Genomic DNA, 24,894 nt, shown 5'->3' on the forward strand with positions numbered 1-24,894 from the left:
TTATACATGTATGGGTGTTCTCTCTATGTCTCTCTCTCTCTCTCTCTCTCTCTCTCTCTCTCTCTCTCTCTCTCTCTCTCTCTCTCTGTGTGTGTGTGTGTGTGTGAGACTGAGCTACTGTACAGAGAAAGAGAGAGAGAGAGAGAGAGAGAGAGAGAGAGAGAGAGAGAGAGAGAGAGAAGGCACATATGTATTGTATATTAGGCCTACTATGTATTTCTCTGTTATTGTTACGGTGTAGCATGTCCAGGGTCAATAACACACGGTATATGGAATTGAGAATGCAGCATGTTATATACTAAGAGGTGTTTTTACAGGGTTCAATTTAAGCAATGGCCTTCTGGCCCTAGACATGCAAAAGAGCAGCTCACCTGTGATGCTAACTGGTTGAAGCTAAGCATGTGAGGCTACTAAAATAAAGAGGGGGCTCATTACAATTTTATAATTTGTATAAACAGTTTTGTGTAAAAGTGACTTTTCTTGGCCAGTAAAAAGATACAAGGGGCCAGTGGGGGAAGGCTCTTACGTTGGACACTGGACACTGGTTCTTGGCCCCAAAGATCAGACGATGGCGTCTTGCTTTTTCTGGTACCACTGTGCACACTGGCCTCTTAGTGCAGGGACAAAAGGCTCCTCACTCTCCTAAGGTAATGACATCATCTGGTGTAGAATCACCCCGTCTCCCATTGTTTTGAAGCTGATGATAATGGAAGCCAATGCAATGTCAGGTCAACCATACCATATTGCTGATTCAGTGGGATATTCATTCACATGCAAGACAGGGAATGTTTTCCATTGTGTGTGTGTGTGCTTGTGTTTGTCAACTTTGTCGTCATAATTCCAATGTAAAAGAATCTTTAACATTGTTCTTGTTCACTGTCTGCTTTGTACCCATGCATATGTTGAAATCCTTCGAACAGTGCAGCAGGCTACCACTGTATGAAGCTCTGACTGCTGCCAAGCAGACAATGGTGTTTTGTAGTTTGAGTGCCATGTGGTGACTCACACATGACCTAATGGAGCTGGTCAACTGAGGAAGTAAAATAAAACCGTACTGTATGCGTCCTTTATTATTATGGAAAAGGTGTAGGAATTATTGTCCAATGCTTTTACAATGTAAGCTATAGGCTTTTGGCATAGGCCTACATGCGGAAATTAATAAACGCTGGATGACTCAAATAACTGATCATATTTTTTAAAGTATATGTCTTGAAAGTTATGTTATGTATTGACAGTTAAAGAACGTGACCCTTTAACCTACTCTTTAGAACCCATTCTGAAATTGACACTGGGAGGCGATATCAAAATAGGTTTGTGTACATTGCTGTTCACTCTAGTTCTAGATTGGCTACGAAACGGGAAGCAGGAAGTTCGACGATAGACAACTTTGCTGCTTGGGTTGCATAGCTAGCGTTTCGTTGATCAAAACCATTGTAGTCGGCGAGTCGGAAACCTTGTATACATAATGGGAAAAGGTGGTGGAACCTTTGAGAGGCTTCTTGGTAAGATGCGTCTACAATAATTGTTTTATCGATCGGGTAAAAACAACGTTACTTCCATTTTTGTATTGTTGTTTTTGACAGTTTAGAGATTCGGCTTGCTAGCTCCCCAGCTAGCAGGCTAACAAGCGTCGTCACCCATTGTTTACTGGCAAGTTGGGGCCTAATGACCAGGCTGCCACCTTTAAATGGTTGAATTAACCGATTTACCTTTGTCAGTTTTTACTTACCGGTTGATATAGACTGTTCATCCCCTCAGCACATTTGAGAGAGGTTTACTGCACGTATGGCGTCACACGGGCTGCGTCTAGCTGGCTGGTTCAGCTGATTTGCTCACCAGCTATCGCTAGCTGGCAAGACGCGAAGTTGGCGAACAAGCTATTCTCTGTCTCAATTAGTAAAATTCAGAGTGGCACTCCCATTCGAGTAGATAACTTGTGACGATTAGTTATATCGAAGACCTTTATAGGCAGAAGCCATTTAATGAAAGTAATTTAGTGAATACAATGTTTAATCGCACAAGCCAGTGTATCTTTAAAGGGCGCATAGCCAATGTTAGCCATTATTAGCCGACACCTATTAACTTCGAGGAGGTTGGAATGTATAGCCAGGAAGCTATCAATGTTATAGTGAAATATGTTTCGGCCTTTCCAATGCATCTGATCGAAGAACTAACGTCGAAGCCAGTCGAAGAGCTAACGTTATCAGATATTTACACTGTAACGTTAGTTCAGTGTTACATGTACAAGCAAGTATTTTTGTTAGGCCTACTGTTCTGACAGCAGTCTTGCCATTTTGTTCAGATGAATCACGATTTTTTTAAAGAGGAAAAATGATGTTCTCGATTTGTTTTTATTGGTGTATTGCTTTAAGAAAGACAGGTTGGGGAAGTTGGGTTTGATAGCTATGTATTTTGCCAATCAGATGTTAATGCACTAGATTTCTCAGGCTAGAGAGAGAGACAGAGAGAGCCGACGCTTTGTTTATCACTCATATTTTTTATTTCGTTGTCATTCACCTTCAGACAAGGCCACAAGCCAGTTGTTACTGGAAACAGACTGGGAGTCCATTCTGCAGATCTGTGACCTCATCCGCCAAGGAGACACGCAGTAAGTAGCGCTCTCCACTCGACTTTATTATGCATGCTGTTCTGTTGTTACGACAGAGATGATATTCATGCATATGTCGGTTGAGATCAATGTTTGCCTTCTTCACCAGGGCGAAATACGCAATCGGTGCCATTAAAAAGAAGCTAAATGATAAGAATCCTCACGTGGCCCTCTATGCTCTTGAGGTGAGTGATGGAGGGTAACATTAGGCTACTGCTGGAAATATGGCTGCATCATGTCAATATCTGACATAGACTATTATATTTACACGATAATTATGTGAAATGTTCATCTGTTTGTACCTCAATGATTTCAGTATATTTCACTACTAAGAACATTTCAAAGCAGTGTTTTACTGTATAGTCCATGTGCTTGTTGCACTCCTATGTAACTATGTGATACTGTGTTATTTATTTGCAATGTCAATCATAATGTCTTTGCACAGGTGCTGGAGTCTGTTGTGAAGAACTGTGGACAGACAATCCATGATGAGGTGGCCAGCAAGCAGACCATGGAGGAGCTCAAAGAACTTCTTAAGGTGCCCTTTCTTCAATTCATTGTACTGATGGATAGATAGATAGATAGATAGATAGATAGGTTACTTCATTAAATGCCAAAAGGAAATTATGGTGTTACAGCAGCAATTCATAATCATATTACATATATCACACACATAGAAGTCAAAAATAAATACATTTAGGAAATATGAAGTCTGTGCAATTGGTTGTAAACTGTGGATTGTCTCTCAGAATATGATACTCCTCTTGTGGCACAAAGGGGAGTTGTTGTAAATTGTTAAAACAATAGGCAGGAATGACTTTCTATATTGGACCTTATAACAGCTGAAAACCCTCTGTTGTCTGACAAGTAGTCCATGCAGCGGATTTTCAGCAACCAACTTTAGGGACTCTAGTGTACTTCCAAGCACAGAGTCAGCGCTTTTAAATTAAAGTTTAAAGTTTTAATTTATTTTTTTTACTAATTTAATTTCCATTCCAAATCATAATTTGGCAGTCTCTTGTCATATTACTGATTGAGGTGGTTGTGTGATCAAGACACAAGGTGTAGCACTTGGTGTGACTGTGTTTTGGCTGTGTTCACCCATCACGTTTTACATCATAAATGATTGTGGTCCATGAAAATGTTGGTTCTAAGAGGTAAATTAAGTGGTTAATGTTTGGTTTGGTTTGGTTAATGTTTGTAGTCATTGCTTACTGCTGACTTTACATAATCTCTCTGTATTATGGTATATTATATGGTGCTCTGTTACATTAACATGATGCTATTTGATGAGAGCAGTTGAGCTGATCTAGCTGTGTGTGTGTGTGAGAGAGAGAGAGTTTGTTGTTGAAGAATTGGTTGTCATTAGATTCCTTCCAGGAATGTGTTTTGTGGCCAGTTCTGAGAGTTGGAGATTGAACAGCAATAAAGATTGTTTTCATACTGTGTCCATGCAGATGTTGAACAGCAGTGATTGTAAAAGTGACACCAAAGCTTTTCAAAATCCTGTGTCCAGAAAAGTGAACCCTCCTGTGGTAGGTTTTGTAAGGTTTGGCAGAATGATTTAAACTTTATTCCACCCCGGGGCATTTGTTTGGAATGATCGTCTGTATGCCTGCCATCGCTATGTGTGTGGATACAGGCCTCATTTAACCTCAGTCTTTGGATAAAAACAACATTGTTGTTTGGGGTCACACAAAGATAGCAAACTTTTTCTAAAACCCAGAAGCTGTAATTCATTGTGCAGTAATAATGTACATTATTGTCCACATTATGGATTATTTAATGAATGTTGTCGCTGCAGTAGTAAGCATTAGCCGTTTAAGCATTAACATATGAAATGTCATCATTACACCCAATATTGTACATATTAGGTGACATGGAAATGTAATGTTGTCTTTTTTGCGTGTCCTTGGTGATGTATAAGTTGACATATTTGACTGTTTATGGTCCACAGTCTTCTCACACCCTGTACCTGTGTAAACACGCTTAATGGGTCACCAGGTTATTGCGGCATCGCCTGTATATAGTTTTTTCCCCTCGCCATCTTTCTCCTTCGTGCTGTGATCTGATTATTATGCCTGTGGACCTTAGGCCGAGCTGACTCATCCAGCATTTGACTTCCTGGTGATGTCATCAGATCACATGTTCTCAGAGACAGATTAGCCGAGGGGGGACTTCCTCTCTGGAGCCTGCACACTCAGGCTGAAAGCAAGAGCAGGGCTAGCACACACACAGACTGAGTAAACAACAGGCGCTGATGACTTTTTAAAATCACAAAAGCCCAGTGTTATGTGTGTGTGTGTGTGTGTGTATATAGTTGGATAATCGGAGGATTTTCAGGTAATTTTACTCCTTCAAACTTTGACTGGATTTGAATGTTGGGGATGGGGAAAAATGTTTGTATTTTATGGGAGTCATCAGGGTTAGACTGTCTGGCTTTAATTGCATGTGACTCTGTGTCGTCTGAAAGACAATTGGTGTATGTTATGTTAGACTTTGATAATGAGAGAGGGAGAGGGAGGTACACCATCTATTTGACTTCTTTTGCGTGTTGTATGTGCACAAACAATAGTTACATACCGTTTTATGATTCTATGTTAGTTTATGTTTTATATTTATATAGTGTATATGTTTTGGCAACACTGTTTCTCTTTTAAATGATCATGCCAATAAAGCTCATTGAATTTAATTGGCTGGGTGTGCTAGTTGCTAGTTTTCATGATGAGGTTTCCCCTTGCCTCAGAAACAGACGGAGCCGAATGTCAGGAACAAGATCCTCTACCTGATCCAGGCGTGGGCCCACGCCTTCCGCAACGAGCCAAAGTACAAGGTGGTCCAGGACACCTACCAGATAATGAAAGTGGAGGGTGAGGCAACAGCGCAGGCACAACACAAAGGGCTGTTCACACCAGGAACGATAAAGATAGAAAATACCATATTTATTCTGTTTTCTTATATTCTGTTGATACACTGCAAATATTTATATTATTCTTACTACTATGATAATGTTACTGCTACTACATTGCACATATCTGTACATGTTGTTCATACATTGTTCATATTACATAGCCATATTTATTCTGCTCTTATAAGGTAACTGCTAATACACTGCACATATTTATATTTAATTTATACTACTCCAAGCCACCTTCTGTAAATCAACTGTATACTACTGTCTACACTACACTATTTCTTGACCTGTCTGTGCACCACCTACCTATACTGATTTACTGAATTCTGATTGGCTGTTTATCATTCTGAATCGCTCTGAAAGTGATCCCAAATGATCTTGTTCTTCATGTCGTTATCGTTACAGTTTCTCATCATTCGTATTAGCTAGGACAATACTTTTCTGCTGTTATCGTTATAGTTATCGTTCTTGGTGTGAACGGCCCTTTGGTTTGAGAAACCTTGCTCTGAAATCCCTTGTTTGTTTGTTTGTTTGTTTGTTTGAGTTTTGGTCATGATCTAACCACATGTCTGCTCACAGGACATGTGTTCCCTGAGTTCAAGGAGAGCGATGCCATGTTTGCGGCTGAGAGGGTAAGAGAGAAAGTTGCTTAACTTCTTAGTAAACTTAGAAGAAAGAAAAAGTATTCAAGCAGATTCATTCTTCAGTGGTTGACTAATATCTGTGTGTGTGTGTGTGTGTGTGTGTGTGTGTGTGTGTGTGTGTGTGTGTGTGTGTGTGTGTCATCAGGCCCCGGACTGGGTGGATGCAGAGGAGTGCCATCGCTGCAGAGTTCAGTTCGGAGTAATGACGCGCAAGGTGAGATTTCCTTAGTGTGTGTGTGAGAGAGAGACAGAGAGAGAGACAGAGATTGTGATTGAGAAACTGTGGTGTGGTGAATGTGTGTGTGTGTCATGGTGTGTGTCATGCTGACTTAACTCTACCCCTATATGCAGCACCACTGCAGAGCCTGTGGGCAGATCTTTTGTGGGAAGTGCTCCTCGAAGTACTCGACAATCCCCAAGTTTGGCATTGAGAAGGAAGTGAGAGTGTGTGAGCCCTGCTTCGAGCAGCTCAACAAGTGAGTTCTCACACACAGGATGATGGAGGCGTTTTTAGCAAAGCACCCATTTCATAACCACTCATTCTTTGAAATCTCTCTTACTTTCTTACTTGATTGTTACTGGGCTGTCTCAAAGTCTAACATAAAAAAACAGAACTCCATGTATGCATTCTTTGAATGTTCACACCAGCATGATACACTTGTAAGCATGAACTAAAGAGAGTATTTGTCTCCATCAGTACTGGGGCGCTTCTCTTCAGGACGGTGTTTCTGAGCACCCTGAGCTTTTGGCTGGTGCATTCTCTGTTTTTTTGTTTTTCGTGGCTGCGTGCACGCATGTGTGTGTGTGCGCGCAGGCGTTTTTGGCTTGTTGAGTGTCTGCATACTGTGCTTGCCTGCCTGTCTGCAGAGATTTACACGGCTTGTGTGTTCCTCCCTGATCCCTTCTCCTCAGCAGCCACCCCTCCCTCTCTCCCCCTCCTAGGAAGTCCGAGGGCAAGGCACCCAGCGTCGCGCCGTCCGAGCTTCCGCCCGAGTACCTGACTAGCCCTCTCTCCCAGCAGTCCCAGGTACCGACACACTGAATCAGTTTTAGGTTCTGAAACATGCTAAAATTATGCCGTGTTTACAAAAGCTGTCACAAGTCAAACATCTCCTCTTGCGGTCTGTCTCATAGATGGTTATGTTTTGCAGCATATATGCACAAACCCTACGCTCTCTGCTAGAGTGACACTTAAAAGCACCTGGGTGAGGAGATTTAGTACATAGTAAAACTCCAGAAGTTTAGAAAGTTTGTCTATCAGAATAGTTAGTCTTGACTCATAGTCTGCTGTTGCCATGTTATATTGTTACATTGCTGGTAACTTGTTACGAATGGATACTTCCTACCAGTGCACTGAAGCACTGCCCTCTCTCGACCATTAGCTTTACAGTGGTTTGCTTTGGTAGTGATCTGTAGTCATTCTGACCATTTTGGAACAGCTGCAATGTGGGTTAAACAAGTTCTGTTGGATCATGATACTGTTTATGTTTAATGCTGATGTAATAAGCCATGTAACCGCAGTGAGCGTATAAAGCGAGTAAGGAACTGATCTGAGAACAGAGTGACGTGTTCTCACCTGCACATTCTCTGTGTTTCTGTCTCTGGTCTGGGATGCGACGGCTCCGCCACCACAGATGCCCCCGAAGCGCGACGAGGCGGCCCTGCAGGAGGAGGAGGAGCTGCAGCTCGCCATCGCCCTGTCTCAGAGTGAGGCCGAGGAGAAGGAGCGCATGGTGTGTAGCACACACACACACACACACACACACACACACACTCACACTCAATCTCTCTTTCTGTCATACGCACACACACCCACACACACACACAAACACTCTTTATCTGCTACTCTTTGTCCCCCCCCCCCTTCTCTCTCTCACACACACACACACATACATAGACATAACAGCCCTCTTAAATTACATGTTTGTTTCCGGCCTAAACATCTTTTCCACTCAAATCCTGATTTGGCTAGTGAATTCCAGTTGAAAGAATTGAAATGGTGCATAGAAGGAGGCAATGGTCAGGCTGCTTGTGACCCCAGATTGACCTCTTTGAATACCCTTTGACCCCTCCCTGCTGCTGTTTCCTTCCACAGAGGCATAAGGGCTCCTATGGGGTGTACCCGAAAGCTGAGCCGACCCCCGTGACCTCGTCTGCCCCTCCTGTCAGCACCCTCTACTCCTCTCCAGTGGTAAGGTGTCCTCCTCTCCCTCCCAGTGAAGAACACTAAACATTGTCCTGTTCCACACACTGCAGCGCTATGCATTTATGTTCATGCAGATCAGCTGGCAGGATCATACAGATTGTTCAGACATTTGATCAGTAACCACATGCTTTTGGGATTTTAGGGTCCATGAGTGGGGCATTGGTTTACATTTTGTTCCACCTGTTAAGCTTGTGGAATATACCCTGATGAAGTCCTATGTTATTCCTATCACCTGGGACACTACTGAGCCTGTGATGTATTTGTTGTGAACACACAGTGTTGGAATGACCATTCTACTCAATTCTATGCCCGATGATGGGAGATAAATTACAGTAAAAAGGGGGCTTCAGAGAACCCTGTGTGACCCGAATGTGTCATTGAGATGCATTTTAGTGATGCTCGCTGATCTTCCTTTCCTATTGGAATCCTTAAAAACTGACCATCCTATTATTGTCAACATCTTTGATAAACTAGAAAGACTAAAGAACCAGAACTTGAATGTAGTTTTTTGCTGGGTCCCAGGCCATGTTGGTCTGAGAGGAAATGAGAAAGCGGACAGTGCTGCTAAGCAAGCCCTTAACGAAGAACTCACAGAATGTCAAATCCCTGCCTCAGATCTTAAACCTATATTGAACTCTTACATCACAGATAAGTGGCAATCTGAATGGGACCAATGCACCAACAATAAGCTATATGAAATCCATCCTACTGTAAGGAAGAGACTAATTTTTTCTTTTCAATCCAGACACGATCAAATAGTCTATACCAGATGCCGTATAGGACATTCAAGACTCACTCATAGCTTTCTATTGAGTGGTGACTCTCCATTATGCCAATTTTGCAAAATGCCTCTGTCAGTGAGACATATTTTGATCTGTTGCCCTGCCTTGAGAACCAAAAGACAACAATTTTATCATCAAAATTCTATAGCTGATGTTTTTAGTAAGGTCCCACCTTTGAAGTTTTTAGAATATCTTATTAGCATAGATTTTAAAAAACATATTTAAGTTTCTGTAACACACAGTGCTCTGGCCATTAAATAGCCTTAGTTGCGGAAATGGCCTTAAATTAAATTAAACAAACAAACAAACAAATCTTCCTTTCCTCTGCAGAACTCCTCTGCCCCTTCAGCTGAAGATGTGGATCCTGAGGTAAGACCAGACGCTTGCCATTCTAGAGCATACGTAATGGATCATCCAGCTGCAGTAGAACAGAATGTCCCATCTTCCTTAGCACAGAATGTCTAGCTTCTCTAGTGCAGAACATCTAGCCTCTAGTGCAGAACATCTAGCTTCCCTAGCGGAGAACATCTGGCTTCCTCATAGCCCAGATCACCCAGGTTACCCTACCCTGTACTGTTTTGTCCTGTACTCTCCAGCTGGCCCGATACCTCAACCGGACCTACTGGGAGAAGAAACAGGAAGAGGTGCGCAAAAGCCCCACCCCCTCTGCTCCAGCTCCTGTGCCATTGGCTGAAGCTCCTATGCCAATCAGCCAGCCCGTGGAGACCCACACACCTGTTGTTCAGCCAGTCAACATTGTGGAGGTAAATCTGAGTACTGAGACCCTCAGTAGAAAATAATCCATTTTATTTGCCTTGTGTTTTTTTTCAACAGTTATTACAGCTATTTTTCAACAGTTACTAGCCCCATTAAGCTCTGAAGGACTCTATTACAACATTTCTCTTTGTTTACAAAATCCTTTTTACTACCCTGCGAAGGACACCATGCTTTTCATCAAAGCTATATTTGGACTTTTTTTAAATAGTATACTTCTGAGTGTGGTCGATGCTTTTCCAGTTTAACCTTCAGACTAGCATCTGTGATAAAGGCAGCAATTATCTGTGTGTGTGTGTGTGTGTGTGTGTGTGTGTGTGTGTGTGACCCCCTGACTCACACTGCCCTCTCTGCTCTGCTCGCCTCCTCAGCAGCAGTACCAGAACGGTGAGTCAGAGGAGAACCATGAGCAGTTCCTCAAGGCACTGCAGAACTCTGTCACCACCTTCTTGAACCGCATGAAGAGCAACCACATGCGCGGACGCAGCATCACCAACGACAGCGCTGTCCTCTCCCTCTTCCAGTCCATCAACAACATGCACCCGCAGCTGCTGGACATCCTCAACCAGCTGGACGAGAAGAGACGTGAGTGCTGACCCACACCTAGTCAGTGTAACCTCTCACTGTGTGATGGTTTGCTGTTTCAGTATTATTAGTTTGTAATAGTCTGTTTAAATGAGGATTGCCACATTGCTGGACCCACACATAGGCCCCTAATTTATTTGGCAAAGCGCAAAGTCTGTCAGCAAAGCAAAATACAGCTTTTTTGTGGTATATATGTTTGCACTTCAATGTCTTGCCCCATGGTTTTAAACTAGCAATTAGATTTTGTCTAGTTATTCAATTAGCTTTAGTTAGACTTAAGACTTTGCACTTTGCCCATCATTGTAATAAGGGCCCATAGTCATTATAACCTCTCACAGTGTGATGGTTTGGTGTTTCAGTATTATTACCGGTAGTTTGTATTATGCTGTTTAAATGAGCATTGTCATAAGGTGCTTTACAGATACTTAAGGCTAGTTTGTGCCTGTGGTGATGTTTTATTAACATTGCCAGTTTATGCTGTTGTTACCATTCTGCATCTTAACACCTCAGGTCATGTATGAAGGCAGGAAGTGAATGGAATGTTCACTCATTACTGTAGGTTCACAAGTTATTCAACCAGCGGGCTCTTTTGGTTTTCCTTAGTGTTAATGGAGAACATTTACTGCTGTCTGCGTGTGTGTTCCTGAGCCATTTAATGCTGCTTACTTATTTTCCTCTCCCTGTCGTGTGTCCTCTGGTCAGTATACTACGAGGGTCTGCAGGACAAGCTGGCCCAGGTGAGAGATGCGCGCGCGGCCCTGAACGCGCTGCGGGACGAGCACCGGGAGAAGCTGCGACGTGCTGCCGAGGAGGCCGAGAGGCAGAGACAGATCCAGCTGGCCCAGAAACTAGACGTCATGAGGCAGAAGAAACAGGTAAGCGAGAGGCAAGAGAGAGACCTTGTGCCCACATCAACTCTAATGACTAATGCCTCAGACCTTCTGGAGGGCTACTGGGCCTGTCCAAAACAATCAAAAGTCCCTCGTTCGTCAGCCTTTGTCTATGATGATGTGTGATTGGATGTGGAGCGAGTATGCTGATCTGTGATTGGCTGCCGTGGCGCAGGAGTACCTGGAGATGCAGCGTCAGCTGGCCATCCAGAGGCTGCAGGAGCAGGAGAAGGAGCGGCAGATGCGCCTGGAGCAGCAGAAGCACACCATCCAGATGAGGGCGCAGATGCCTGCCTTCTCACTGCCTTACGCACAGGTCAGCGTCCGTCTACCGCCACACTGTTAAACTCTCCTGATACAGAGATCTCTCACATGCATACTTATTATACCGTAATTTCCCAACTATTAGCCGCGTCTTATGCATTCATTTTGCTAAATTTCTTCAGCTTTGAGGTTAATACACGGGGGCTGTTAACATGGTATTAATATGGTTTCGTTTTTTAACTTGCATAAAACACAGCTTAGACACAATGTGGCTAATACACAGGAAATTACTGAATCCCTATTTTCAATACTTCTTATGTGTCCTGCACCATTTCACCAAGTCAAATTCCTTGATTTTTCTTTTTTCTTGACAATAAAATGATGCTGATTCTGGCACCAAGGCAAATCGGTGTGTTGATATCTAAACTGAGTGTGGACAGTGAGAACATGTCATACACTTGGCTTGAGTGACCGCTGCTGTTTGGAACTGCTTCCGCCCAATTACTGTTGTTGTGTAACCATTGTGGTAACAGAGACCATAAGAGAGCATATTCATTATTCAAAATGTCTTATCATTTCACAATGGTCGTTGTTTGTGGTACTTTTAGCTAGGGATTAGAAACGGTTCAAAAAACGAAAATGAAAACCGGAAACAAACACAGTTTTCAGATGAACGTAACCGAAAACGGGAACAAAACCAATTTCACTTGCGCCGGAGTAAAAACTTTATTTTCCATTTTAGATAACCGGTCAATAACGGTATTTATCGTTCAGATTAACCTTTGTTTGAATATTATTCATAGTCCATTGGCTTGGAAAGACACCTGCCCACAAAATGTTCCCCAGACCCCTTATAGGATCAATTTAGTCAGATGTTATGAAACATAGACTACCAGAGACACTAGGAAAACATATACCAGTATAGGCCTGTCATGCAGTTAGTAGCACCACCCATACAGTAGGTTAGGCTATTACAGGGCTTAAAGCAAGGACATATTCTCTGCCTGAAGTTAGGCTATCAGACAAGATTTAATATTATAGGCCTGCTTTCAAATCTTGCCCCATGCCTGAATTCAAACACAGTGATTTTAACAGAGTGCTTTGATTTAAAGGGACACCAGGCAACGTTTTTGTGTTAATTATTCATCTTTGTATGTCGGTATATGGTTAAATGACTCATTACAGGGCGAATGAAGACTCTCTCGCCTGCCCCTACTGCCTGTAGGAAGAATATAGCGCTTGCAAGTTCAGTGTATCGTACCCGCCCGACCGAAGCACAGAGCCAGGCTAACGAAACGCTAGCGATTGTTGCAAATGTGCGTATAATGGCAGAGCCGGCGAAGAAGCAGCGAAAACCCTTGATGGAAGATGCAAAGAAAAGGAAAAGAGCTTCAGATCAAGCGAGGGGGAGTTTCGTAGAGAAAAAGCATCAGGCTTGCCTGGTGTCCCTTTAAGCTTAAAGGCTGTTGGGCAAAAAAAAAGCGTATAGTATTGTGCCACCGGCCATAAATCAATTTGTAAAGACAATGTCATTTTTAAAGGAACGTTATTGAGTGTTCTTCTGTAACGTTCTAACCGGTTACCATTTAGAGGAGAGGCCTTGAAACACTGGAACAGGAACGAAAAAATAATGTTTTTGCTCAGAACGAACCAAAATCTGTTTTCAGTCCCTCCTTTTAGGAAATGCACCCGCGTGTGCGGTTCTGACCTAGTGAAACTGATCGTGGTGATTTTTATTTTTCATTAAAGGAGCAGGTAATTCAATACCCCCCTCTTGTGTTGCGGTGTGTGTAGATGCAGTCACTTCCCCCTAACGTGGCAGGAGGGGTGGTGTACCAACCTGCCGGCCCCCCCAGTTACCCCGGCACCTTCAGCCCCGCTGGCTCCGTGGAGGGCTCCCCCATGCACAACGTCTACATGGGCCAGCCCGGACAGACTGGAGGCCCCTACCAGGCCATGCCCCCGACAGGTGAGGGGCATCAGACACTGCTCTGCTTTTGAAATGCCCTAAATGTCCCACAGTGACTAAGTCTTATAAAAGATTTAATATCCAGGTATAATTCTGCATTTCTCTAAAAGACGAGAACTGTCTTCATCTATACATCAATTACAACTGCAGATGTAAATTAGCCTAATGCTAACTCTGTTACAATGCATCCAATGTTGAAAATTCTACATGGTAGCTAACAAATAAGTTGAATAAATACAAGATATCCACTTTTGAAAAACTCAAGTTTGGAGAGAACAACTATTTCTCTTATTTATCCAGCACTATATTCTGTTGAAACCCAGTGCAGGGAGGTGGGAGAGATAAGCAAGCCGGGCCAGGCTGTATTTATCCAGCACGTGAATTCTGAATGTACCCTGTCTCTTCTGTAGATCCAAACATGGTGAATGCCTACATGTACCAGAATGCAGGCAACAACGCCCAAGCGCCACCCCCAGGGCAGGCTCCACCCACCACAACCCCTGCCTACTCCAGCTACCAGCCCACCCCGACACAGGGCTACCAGGTGAGGGGCACACTCTACAGTCCGTTCATGAAGCAGCACACTGTATCTTAGTTAAAAGATCTTTAAAAAAACATCTGTATCTGTAATGGTTATGGTGACAATCACTTATTTTCTGTATCTCATATTTGGTCTTTGCTCTGGAAATAGTATTTTACATGTCCCAAGGATTTTTTTAGCTTAGCTCTTGTATTTTATTGTATACTTACTTATACAATACTTACTGCTAAGTATTGATTAATATTGCTGTGGGATTCTGCCCTGTGTAGAACGTGGCGTCTCAGGCCCAGTCTGTTCCTCCCATGTCTCAAGCTGGGCCCACTAACGGCATCGCCTACATGGGCTACCAGCCCTACAACATGCAGGTGGGTACCGCACCACATCACATCACATCACCTACGCACTGGTCTTTTGGAGCCATACTATATACAGCCATACTATAAAATACACCACACTGACAGATGTACAGGCTGGCCTCAAAGTATGAATACACTATATGGTGTCTCGAGACCGATTTCTGCTTTCTCGGACTCGACTCGGACTTGTTCCTTCAAAGACTCGGTCTCGGACCACAGTGGGAGGAGAAGGACTCATAATTTCAAAGTCCTCGAGACCAACGCATTTTTTTATGTTCATATAAAAAAAAAAAAACACACAACACATAACAAAAATAATAATAAAATGCAATGTTGACGGGCATTACTCAGACATGGGGGACTCGAGTCACATGACTTGACTCGAGTCAGACTCGAGTCACATTTTTTAAGACTTGAGACTTGCTTGACCAACATGTATGAAAGACTCGACTTGACTTTTGACTTGCTATTCATGATTTGAGACTTGACTTAGACTTGAGATGACTTGAAATCACTTGACTTTTTATTTTTTTCATAGATATTAAGGAGTTAACTTTACGATTTTAGAAAATCTGCTTAGGTGCTGTTGCATGCGTCACGCGAGCGAACCTGTCATTGTACCAAGTGACGCGACGCGACAGACCAACAGCAAGTGCCAGATCAATTGAGACAGACTGAGGTAGGCTAACTTGCAAATATAAAAGGCTCTACGTTTATACCAAAACATAATAATGTTTGGCTTCACAGATGATGTATCTGACAAGTCAAAGGAGAAATGAACAGCAGTCTGCAAGTGTGCAAAATAGCGACATAACCACCACCACGTTGATTTTCATCCGAAGTTAGTCGTGTTAGAAACCTAACGTCAAATTTGAGGCATGTTAAAGAGTTGGCTTTGAATCTGTTATGCTTTTTAGTTAACGCCATATTAGGTTAAAATGTGTGAAATGGCAAAGTGAAACATTTTCTTGTCTAAGTTTAATCTTGATATAGCAAAAATGTTGCCAATGTAACCTAAAGTAAGCGCCTCTCTTTCTCCCTCGCTCTTAAACACGTCCCTGTTCCATACGTTACAGCCTAGTAGTAGGCTAACAACAGTAAGTAGGCCTAGCTAACTGCCAGCAATCAGCATAGAAAAGTAGCTTATTTCACATGTTAGGCTTATGTATAATATGATATTGCATTGACGGTCCTAAACCCTCCTAAAACCCGTTGCGCTTGTCAAGTTTGGCAGTGACATCAGCGGCAGCGTTTGATTGATTGATTAGTTGACTTTTTCAACATTATTGGTTCCCTGGAGATATGACAGGTGTAACTTGAACTGTTTGAATATATTTTCATGATTTGATACCTAATATTTGAGGCATATTGAAACAACAATAGGCTATTTTATAATAGGTCTACTTGAAATACATTTATTTTTATTTGTATACATTTCATCTTATTCTATAAACCGTTCAGATGTAGGCTATGTGGCTTGAATGAATGCAATGTCTGTTTGTTACAATTAAAACTCCAGCAGTTCATAACTAGCCTATTGTAGCTTATTTTAAAATGAAAACATGGGTAAATCATCATGAATTTCAATGATTTGGATATGACTTGACTTGCTTGACTGTCACAAAAAATGACTTGGTGCCCCATTTGTTCAATATTCTGCTTTGCGTCCGTTTAATAGCGATTTTTATTTAGCCTATGGCCTGTCAAAATAATCTTAGCATCACAGCGCAAACTAATTCAGTCTTACACAGTGGAGAAAATGACAGAAAGTGCGTCCAAATTCACCCATTCTTCTCAGTTGAAATACTTGCAATCGCTAAGCCTACTCATCACACAGACACATGTATCACATCACATGATTTTTCTCAGCTTTTAAACAATCTATCAGAATAAACAGCAGACCTTACCGAACACAAAGGTGTAAAGCAGTCCCCTGTACAGTAAGCCGTTCCAGAGTATTCCGGTTAAATTAAAAATGTAATTTGCAGCAAGGTCTACATTCATGTCTCCAACTTTGGTCTTTAGGTTTCAAAATGTGTTTAAATCGTTCTACATGATTTCATAACAGGCCAAATGCAAAATAAATGTTACAAATATTGCCTAGATATAGGTAAATATTAAAATCAGAGGTTACACAGCTGAGTAAGAGTTTGTGAAAGGAGTCTTGATGATCAAAAAATGCTAAGCATGCATCTAGGCTATTTGAGTTTCTTAAAGCTGAGCTGTGCTTAAATTTTTCAATACATGATTCCATAACAGGCCAAATATAAAATAAATATAAATATTAAATATAGCCTAGACATCTAAATATTAGATGATCAGATGATTTACAGTTCTATGTAATATTTCATGTTTTTGTAATGTTTCAGATGCAGGTCTACTGATACTGTGAATAGGCTTAATACAACTTTGATTATTTTTACAGCCTACTACTGTATAGTTAACTTTGGCCTTTGTGCCCCCCACCAAATATGCCCAACTGAAGGCCAAGTGGCCTTGCCCCTAAAATAGTGAAATTCCAAGCCTGGGCCTAACTGTTGATTATAAACTGGGGTGATATTAAATCATGAATATGAAAACTGACATGTTTTTATGGTCTTGGTCTCGACTCGGTCTTGACTCCTAAAGGACTTGGCATAGCCGGTCTCGTCCCCATCACTAAAAATGTGGAGACATTAAATCACATACTCGTGACATGTACACTTGTTTCATTCAGACCCATTCCCACAGGTGTATAAAATCAAGCATCTAGTCGTGCAGTCTGCATCAACAAACATTTGTGAAAAAATGGGTTGCTTTACAGAGCTCAGTGAATTCAAGCTTGGTGCTTTTGTCATTTGTGTATGGGTTCTAGAATGAAAACTGTCCTTGATGATATTGTCTCTTATCTCACAATATCTAAAGCCACAGACTACTACAGACATGTCGTGTCTGGTCGGCTCTGTGAAACTCTCAGCTCGTGCTGCACACAAATAGCCCTTGAAACAGTTTCATCTCTGTTTGCCATTGACCCATCCGCATTCTCACTGTTGTGCAGAACATGATGACCGCTCTGCCAGGACAGGACCCTAACATGCCCCCACAGCAACCTTACATGCCTGGACAGCAGCCCATGTATCAGCAGGCAAGTACCCCTGTGTTGTTGTCCAGTCTTAGCGGTCACTCAGTAGATTGGGTTCTATACCTTTAGCTTACAGTATATCCAAAAAACATTTTAATTTAGCTGAGACTTTTATCCACAGCTACTTACAACAAGCGCAGTCTGATCCAAAGCTGTGCTTTATATTGTGTGTTAATTTCATGTCTGTGAAGTGTTACAGTCTCCAGAGTGTGTTGTTTATTTGACCATCTTGTGTGTCAGATGAAAATGTTTCTGCATTGTAGCTCATGTTCATGTGTTATTGTGTGCAGATGGCGCCCCCTGGTGGTCAACAGCAGCAGGCGCAACAGCAGCCTGTTCAGGGCCCCCCAGGCAGTGCAGAGGCTCAACTCATCTCCTTTGACTGATACCGGCCCCCACTCATCCTGCAGCCTGTGGGGTCCAACACACTACACCCTCCAACTCCTCCTTCCTCTTCTCCTTTCCCTAAACCCCTGGTTTCACCCACACCTTTCTCCCAAACACGTATAACCCTACCCAAAGCCGTGCACCACCCCAAAGTCCACTCCCTCCCTCCCTCCCTCTTAAGATGAAGTAGGAGCTGGGAAGAATGGAAAGTCATGAGAGGGAAGACCTGCACCTCCATTCTCTGCCAACTCTCTCTCTCTCTCCTCCTCTGTCTGTCCTCACCTATGTGCGTAGTCTCGTCCTTATCCGGTGGATTGCAGAAGCTCAGATGTAGTAATTGGTGTAGAATTTAAAACAAGTAAGAAACAACATCAACAACAACAAGAAAAAGACACAACCATCTTTTTGTCTCATTTTTCTATAGCAGATTTGCATGTGTTAAGTGATTCTTTTAAGATGCGAAAGTGTGTGTATGTGCTTGGGAGAGAGAGATGTGTGTGTGTGTGTGTGTGTGTGTGTGTGTGTGTGTGTGTGTGTGTGTGTGTGTGTGTGTGTGTGTGTGTGTGTGTGTGTGTGTGTAGGTGCGTGCATGGTGGTATGTGATGGCCCTTCTCCCCTCCTTATAGTGCATTGTTCACTGATGTGATCTGTTTCAAAATGCTGGTTTAGGGTCTATATTGCCATGAAGGATGGATAAGGTGAACGCTTGCCAGGTTAAACCACCCTCAACACTCTCGATTGACAGCGACACGGATAGAACCCTCTTATCAGGGCCTCCGTGTTTCCAAGATGGAGCCCGTTCTCTGTCTCAGTTCCATGCAAATCGACATTCCAGTGTTTTTTGTCATTCACTAACAAATCTGCTATACAGGACCATCCACTCACTTGACTGTCCAACTTGCTCATTCAAACCTTCATACGTGCTTGTAGAGATGGGAGATGATAGGTGTGGTGTGGAGGGAGAATGAAAGGGGTTTCAGATGAGCACAGTAGGTGTGAAAATATTTACACTGTCTACACAGATGAATAGCACGATAGTCAAATGTGGAGTGGGGTACAGCTGCCATTTTATCACCTCGTTTGTTCTGAGCTATCTTTGCAAAGAATCCCGGTCCATGACGTACTGCATACAGGCGGTCGCTCTTCATCTTTAGTGAATAATGTTGGTCAGGGGGGGAATCATTGATCATTAGTGACCACAGTGCAACTTGCGGGCATCAGGTCAATTGCACACACACTAAAATCCCGTTTAATCAGTAAGAGAGTTGTTGCTGGGAACGCGAGTTGGTAGTTTTTAAAATGGATGTGAGGACGAAGGTGTGAACGTGTGACGAAATCTTTTCATTGTGCATTGCTTTGTCTGCGAACGTGTGTGTGAGTGTGTGTTAGTTTTGGTGAGACTGCAGTGCTGTAGAATGGTTCTATATTGCGCATGTTTGTAACATACACCAACCAGTGACTTCTGTAACCCTTTAACGGCATTTGTGAACACTCTTCTATCAAACTGATCTGTCTGACTTCAAGAATTAATTGTAAGATTATATTTAATAAATATCTGGTTCTTTTATTGTCCACATTTTGGTTCATGTGTGATTTAATTTTCGACATCAGAACAGATGTACTGACATTTTCTATCCTTACATAAGAATATCATTATACAGAATGAGGTGCATTAGCAGTTGCCTAAAAATAATGTTACTCTTTTAGACCCTAAAATAAAATGTAGACCTGGGGAAACAGAAGAGTGATATGATATTTGTATGTGTGCTATTTAAGTGGATTCTTCAATTTGTTGCATGTTCCAGTGCCATGCGATGCTATTTTTTAACAACTGAATGTGCCTACAACACCTTTAAAGGACCATGTCTTGAAGTTGCATAGTTAACTGTGTCATCTATGTATTATAAAATAAGTCCGGTTCGCCCTGTCGGGACTTATTTTCCCAATAATGACCGGATTTCTATACATTAATCCTTTACATAATTTTTTTTTTCATAGACTCTCATATTACAAAGTGCAAAAATTGCAACTAAATGTTCAATGTGCAAGGTCCCAGTTCTTCAGAACATCAGTGCATCACTAACGCAGGTCAGTTTGGTTTGGCTTTTCAGATTTTCCTGAAGACCAAGCATTTGTTGCTCTCCGGCATGTCAACCTGGAAGACAAAAGTGATGTTACTCATATGGATGTTGCCTGTGGGAGTGTGTACACACACTAGAGCTGATCAAGAACGCTGATTCTTACCATTCGCTCCATGCGCATTCCATTGGTAAAGGCAATCTGTCTCAGAACGTCAATGTCAGGAAGGCCCCATTCAGGGTTTCTGTAATGTGAGGATTGATTTAGAGTCAGTTTTTAGTTTTAAAAACATTTGAAACTTAAATATCTCAAGAGTATTGATATTGGGAGATTATGGTGAGTGGTTAAATATTACTCGCCTCTCACGCAGATTTCTATCCAGTTCCTCGTTGCATGGAGGTATGATGATCCCATTCATTGCATAAGGCTAAAAGTAAATTAGTGAACCTTTTAGCTTAGTTTAGCTTGAACATTTCCTGCTGAATACAAACTCACTCCTGACATTAACAGCCTGACGGTAATAAACAAGGAGTATGGAAATATTTGAACTAAAATATTTGACTAATTTTGTGTTCTAAAGGTAATATATTACTTCACATATAAATATAATGTATTTCATTTATATGCAAAATATATAATTAACAAATTAATCTCCAGCAATGTAGTCTTCCAGCTACTTCGGTCAGCTTACCCCATATGTCATTAGACAGCAATTATTTTTCAGAATCTCACCAGCTCCTTGAAACACACCCTATACAGAAATGGATACATCCATATTTCACAAATCAACCAGGTCATGCTCTGTAGCCAAAATAGATGACTAATAGTAAAACGGGCTTTTGGAGGCTTCTGTATTCAAGTTAAGTCAAGGCCAGCTCAGCTTATTTTGTGTAAAGGTTGTTTTCACAAACTGACATCTCTGGCCATTTTTGTCAATTGCTCAGCTGCAGGTAAAAAATTATAATAGCCATAGTCTGACACATTCACTATGTGAACCGCCACGATGGCAAGCCTGGTTATGCATATACATACAGAGCCTAATAAAAGTAGCCATCCCCTTGGATATTTCCCCTTTTATTGCTTTAATACATGGAATCTTTGCCCATTTAATTTGGCCTTTTTAACAATAATTGACAAAAATCCCCTCTTTAATGTCAAAGCAAATTTCTACAAATTGATGTTAATTAAGAATCACTCTAATTCAATATTAATATTAAAGGTGCTCTAAGCAATGTTATGCGGTTTCTAAGCTAAAACATTTTTTGTCACATACAGGAAACATCACCTCACCATCTGCTAGCTGCCTCTGCCCTGAATACACTGCAAAAAAAAAAGCGGTCTCTGTGGACAGCCCAGGCTCCAAAAACGGTAACAAAAACAACCTGGTCCAGGCTAGAACATTTAAACAAACTGTTCCAGCCTATAAACGACTAAACGACCTCTGTTTTGTTTAAACGTCAACAGAAGTGACGTTACTCAACATTGCTTAGAGCACCTTTAAAGTGACTGACCTAAATTAACAGCGGTCCTGCCAATTGGTGCTTATATCTCACAATTAGTGAAATGGGGATCTCCTGAGTGCCATGAATGTGTATAGTATAGAAATATACAATATATAATGGAAGGTCCAGTCACAGGTCAATCAGTAGTCCTGGCTATAAATCCACCATGACGATAAAAGAACACTCCAAACAACTCAGAGAAAGGTTATTGAAAAGCATAAGTGAGGGGATGGATGCAAAATAAATTTCAAGTCACTGAACATCCTCTGGAATGAAATCCATCATTAAGGAATGTAAGGAATATGGCAAATGTGCAAATCTGACTAGAGCGGGCCGTCACCACAAACCACAGTGACAATAAATAAAATAATAAAGATAATGGTGGGGAAGGCCACCATGGCGACTATGACAACTCTGAAGTAGTTAAAAGCATCAGCAGCTGAAATGAGGGAAACTACAAATACAAAAACTTCTGCCTGAGTTCTTCACCAGTCACAAGGCAAATCTCGACTAAAGTTCGCCAAAAGACATGTGGGAGACTCCAAGGTCAAATGGAAGAAGGTTATTTGGTCTGATGAGACCAAATTGAGCTTTTTGGCCATCAGACTAGATGCTATGTTTGGCAGACATCAAGCACGGCACATCATCAAAAACGCACCATCCCTTATTTGAAGAATGGTGGTAGCATCATGCTGTGGAGACAGCAGGCCCTGGAAGGCTTGTAAAGGTAAAAGTAAAATGAATTCAACAAAATATATGGAAATCCTGGAGGACAATCTGATTGAGTCTGCAAGAGAACTTCGACTTGGGAAAAGATTTACTTTCCAGCAAGACAATGAGCCGAAGCCTACAGCGAAAACTACACAGAAATGGTTTAAAGACAGCAAGGTGAATGTTCTGGAGTGGCCGAGGTCAAAGCCCAGACCTCAATCTAGAAAATCTGTGGCTGAACTTGAAAAAGGCTGTTCACACCCCATCCCCTTCCAACCTCACAAAGATTGAGCAGTTTTACAAAGAAAAATTGAGTAAGATTGCCGTATCCAGATGTGCAAGCCTAATTGAGACCTATCCACCCTAATCTGACTCCGCCAGATGGATGCTTCGCATTTGCTCTGCATGTCCATCTGGGAACTTTCCGTTGGAGAACTTTTGGGAAGGGGCGGAAATACTGGTTAACTGATTGGATAAACCATCTGTCTATCACCACCTATGTTGGTTATCGACGGGCCAAATAAACCAATTAGATGAACGAAGTGTTCGTTTAACATACAATTAAGTTAGGTAACGTAACTAACGTTAACATTTTTTAACTTACCATTTGTATGTGACATGAACCTAATCAACGACAATTCCCATAACGTTTTCACAGCCCTACACTTCTAAAGAAAGTATATATTCCTTTTAAAGGGGCAGTCGTGGCCCACTGGTTAGCACTCTGGACTTGTAACCGGAGGGTTGCCGGCTCGAGCCCCGACAAGTGCCCTTGAGCAAGGCACCTAACCCCTCACTGCTCCCTGAGCGCCGCTGTGGTTGCAGGCAGCTCACTGCGCCGGGATTAGTGTGTGCTTCACCTCACTGTGTGCTGTGTGTGTTTCACTAATTGACGGATTGGGTTAAATGCAGAGACAAAATTTCCCTCACGGGATCAAAAGAGTATATATACATATATATTCCTCCATTATGAACTGGAATCGGCCGTGGAGGATGTCTGTGTCGTTCATTCCTCCCAGCTGCATGGCTGAGACTCATAACTTCACAGCTTCCCCAGGAATACTTTCTAATTTGAATAGCTATGCTCTCATCTCATGTGTGGATGCCGTCATGTTGTTCATTGCGTCACATCTAAACCCGCCTCAAAACCAACGCTGATTGGCCGTTCGTTTGGTGAACTGCTCCAAATTTTCTCTATCGGTAAGATGCCAGACTGATCTGCGACGGGAAACCTGAAGCTCGCGAGATCAGGATGTTCTCATGAGGCTATATCCACCCAGGCTCTATGCTTTAATTGCGGCCAAAGGACCTGAAGCTCGCTTATTTTGCATTATATATTTTTCATTAATTAACATTACTTTGTAGAATTTAATTATTAAAGCAATAAAGGGAAAATATCTAAGGCAGATGAATAATTGTTATAGGCACTGTGTGTGTTTATATATATACCTTCTGATTATTATCAGACCACCATTATTATTATCAGACCACCGACCAGTATTACTGCACCTCTGCTGTTTTGAAGGAGCTGACATGGAAGAGGTTGATGGCTACGATCACATCACAGGAGCTACGAGGAAGGCCTGCCCACTTGTCCCAGGGCTCACTAGCATCCAGGTGCACAGGTTCTAGAACACGCTTCACTTTCGTTGCCCCAATGTAAGCACGGATACTGGAGCAGGACAAAACATGGATCTTACGTCTTATGTCATACTACTGATATTAACTCACAATTATGAGAGCTTTATGAGTATTTCATATATATATATATATATATATGAAATACTCATAAAGTATATATACTTTATGAGTATAAATACTCGTATGATTTTGAGTATATATACTGTATATGACACATTATATAATATATACACTATTATTGCCTTTTAAATCACAAGTGGGACTAAATGACACTTGTTATTTATACGTACGTATACGTATGTAATTATGTAATTATGTCCTCAAAAATGCCTTTAAAGACAGAAAATGGCCATTAATCCAGTACCTTGCCCGAGACTCCTCTTTGATATCTGTTGGAAGCCAGGTGACGTAGGTCAGTTCCTGGGCAAAGTGCACGACATGCTGCCCAGTGCCAGACCCCAGCTCCAGGCCAAACAGCTCTTTGTGGGACTGCTCCTCCAGAATCTCCGACAGCACTGACAGTATATCATCCTGATTCCTGTCAGCGGCAGGGGATAGCAGCATGGTGGAATGGATGGATGGAGGTCTGAAGACTCAGTGTATCCAAACTTCAAAAGTCAGTCACATTGGCAGCTGAACAACCGTAGCCTAACGGGCAGTGTATCTGTGTGTGGTGCTGAGATCTACCCCTGAAGTAGCTCTTGTGTGTTGTCTATAGGAATAGTCTAGAAGCAACAGGATTGCTCACCGGGCGGTCACCTGCTGTCAGTTGACTGCCAGATGGAGCAGAAGATTACCCCCTTTGGTTAAGAGGCTCTCATATGCTCCTCCTCCTCAGGGTGTTCTGCTCAAACAACCACATATTAAATTGGTTATTAGATTAACTACACACACACACACACACACATACACTGCATTTG

At 42.1% G+C, this 24,894-nt stretch overlaps 3 protein-coding genes across 15 annotated transcripts in view; 1 reads left to right on the forward strand and 2 right to left on the reverse strand.

Moving 5' to 3' along the window:
• rsad1 (radical S-adenosyl methionine domain containing 1) overlaps nucleotides 1–2,246 on the reverse strand; it is an 18,118-nt gene extending 15,872 nt beyond the window's left edge. Inside the window, exons 1-2 of the mRNA XM_048245162.1 lie at nucleotides 1,730–2,246; nucleotides 527–697 (exon numbers count right to left, since the gene is read on the reverse strand). The gene's annotated coding sequence lies outside the window, so the exon portion shown is untranslated. The remainder of the gene's footprint in view (nucleotides 1–526; nucleotides 698–1,729) is intronic.
• On the forward strand, nucleotides 1,347–19,617 carry hgs (hepatocyte growth factor-regulated tyrosine kinase substrate). Of its 13 annotated transcripts, none has more exons than XM_048245133.1 (21): nucleotides 1,347–1,502; nucleotides 2,524–2,608; nucleotides 2,718–2,793; nucleotides 3,054–3,146; nucleotides 5,355–5,478; nucleotides 6,102–6,154; nucleotides 6,312–6,380; nucleotides 6,518–6,642; nucleotides 7,079–7,193; nucleotides 7,771–7,899; nucleotides 8,262–8,357; nucleotides 9,485–9,523; nucleotides 9,751–9,918; nucleotides 10,300–10,513; nucleotides 11,216–11,388; nucleotides 11,579–11,719; nucleotides 13,462–13,636; nucleotides 14,047–14,180; nucleotides 14,447–14,542; nucleotides 17,571–17,657; nucleotides 17,945–19,617. In XM_048245133.1, the coding sequence occupies exons 1-21, from the start codon at nucleotides 1,466–1,468 to the stop codon at nucleotides 18,038–18,040; spliced, it is 2,325 nt and encodes a 774-aa protein (XP_048101090.1). In that variant the 5' UTR covers nucleotides 1,347–1,465; the 3' UTR covers nucleotides 18,041–19,617. The 13 variants fall into 13 exon arrangements, with proteins under 13 accessions (XP_048101090.1, XP_048101091.1, XP_048101092.1 ...); XM_048245134.1 differs by having other exon boundaries at nucleotides 10,303–10,513; XM_048245135.1 differs by having other exon boundaries at nucleotides 7,082–7,193.
• zgc:103625 (methyltransferase-like 26 B) lies at nucleotides 19,606–24,713 on the reverse strand. The gene is made up of 6 exons (XM_048245174.1): nucleotides 24,339–24,713; nucleotides 23,843–24,005; nucleotides 20,812–20,871; nucleotides 20,480–20,547; nucleotides 20,286–20,364; nucleotides 19,606–20,196 (listed from the first exon to the last, which is right to left on the reverse strand). Exons 1-6 carry the CDS (start codon nucleotides 24,536–24,538, stop codon nucleotides 20,149–20,151), a joined length of 618 nt encoding a protein of 205 aa, XP_048101131.1. The 5' UTR covers nucleotides 24,539–24,713; the 3' UTR covers nucleotides 19,606–20,148.
• Between the last annotated feature and the right edge of the window lie 181 nt (nucleotides 24,714–24,894).

Source organism: Alosa alosa, chromosome 6, assembly GCF_017589495.1.
Source record: "Alosa alosa isolate M-15738 ecotype Scorff River chromosome 6, AALO_Geno_1.1, whole genome shotgun sequence".
Classification (NCBI taxonomy): Eukaryota; Metazoa; Chordata; class Actinopteri; order Clupeiformes; family Clupeidae; genus Alosa; species Alosa alosa.

Bases quoted from the DNA above. Each gene is read 5' to 3' on its own strand.
- hgs (XM_048245133.1), top strand. From the start codon at position 1,466: ATGGGAAAAGGTGGTGGAACCTTTGAGAGGCTTCTTG. The intron at 2,609-2,717 runs GTAAGTAGCGCT...CTTCTTCACCAG, and splicing joins ATCCGCCAAGGAGACACGCA to GGCGAAATACGCAATCGGTG. The intron at 2,794-3,053 runs GTGAGTGATGGA...GTCTTTGCACAG, and splicing joins TGGCCCTCTATGCTCTTGAG to GTGCTGGAGTCTGTTGTGAA.
- zgc:103625 (XM_048245174.1), bottom strand. From the start codon at position 24,538: ATGCTGCTATCCCCTGCCGCTGACAGGAATCAGGATGATATACTGTCA. The intron at 24,006-24,338 runs GTACTGGATTAA...GTCCTGCTCCAG, and splicing joins AAAGAGGAGTCTCGGGCAAG to TATCCGTGCTTACATTGGGG. The intron at 20,548-20,811 runs GTAAGCTGACCG...ATTTACTTTTAG, and splicing joins GCTGTCTAATGACATATGGG to CCTTATGCAATGAATGGGAT.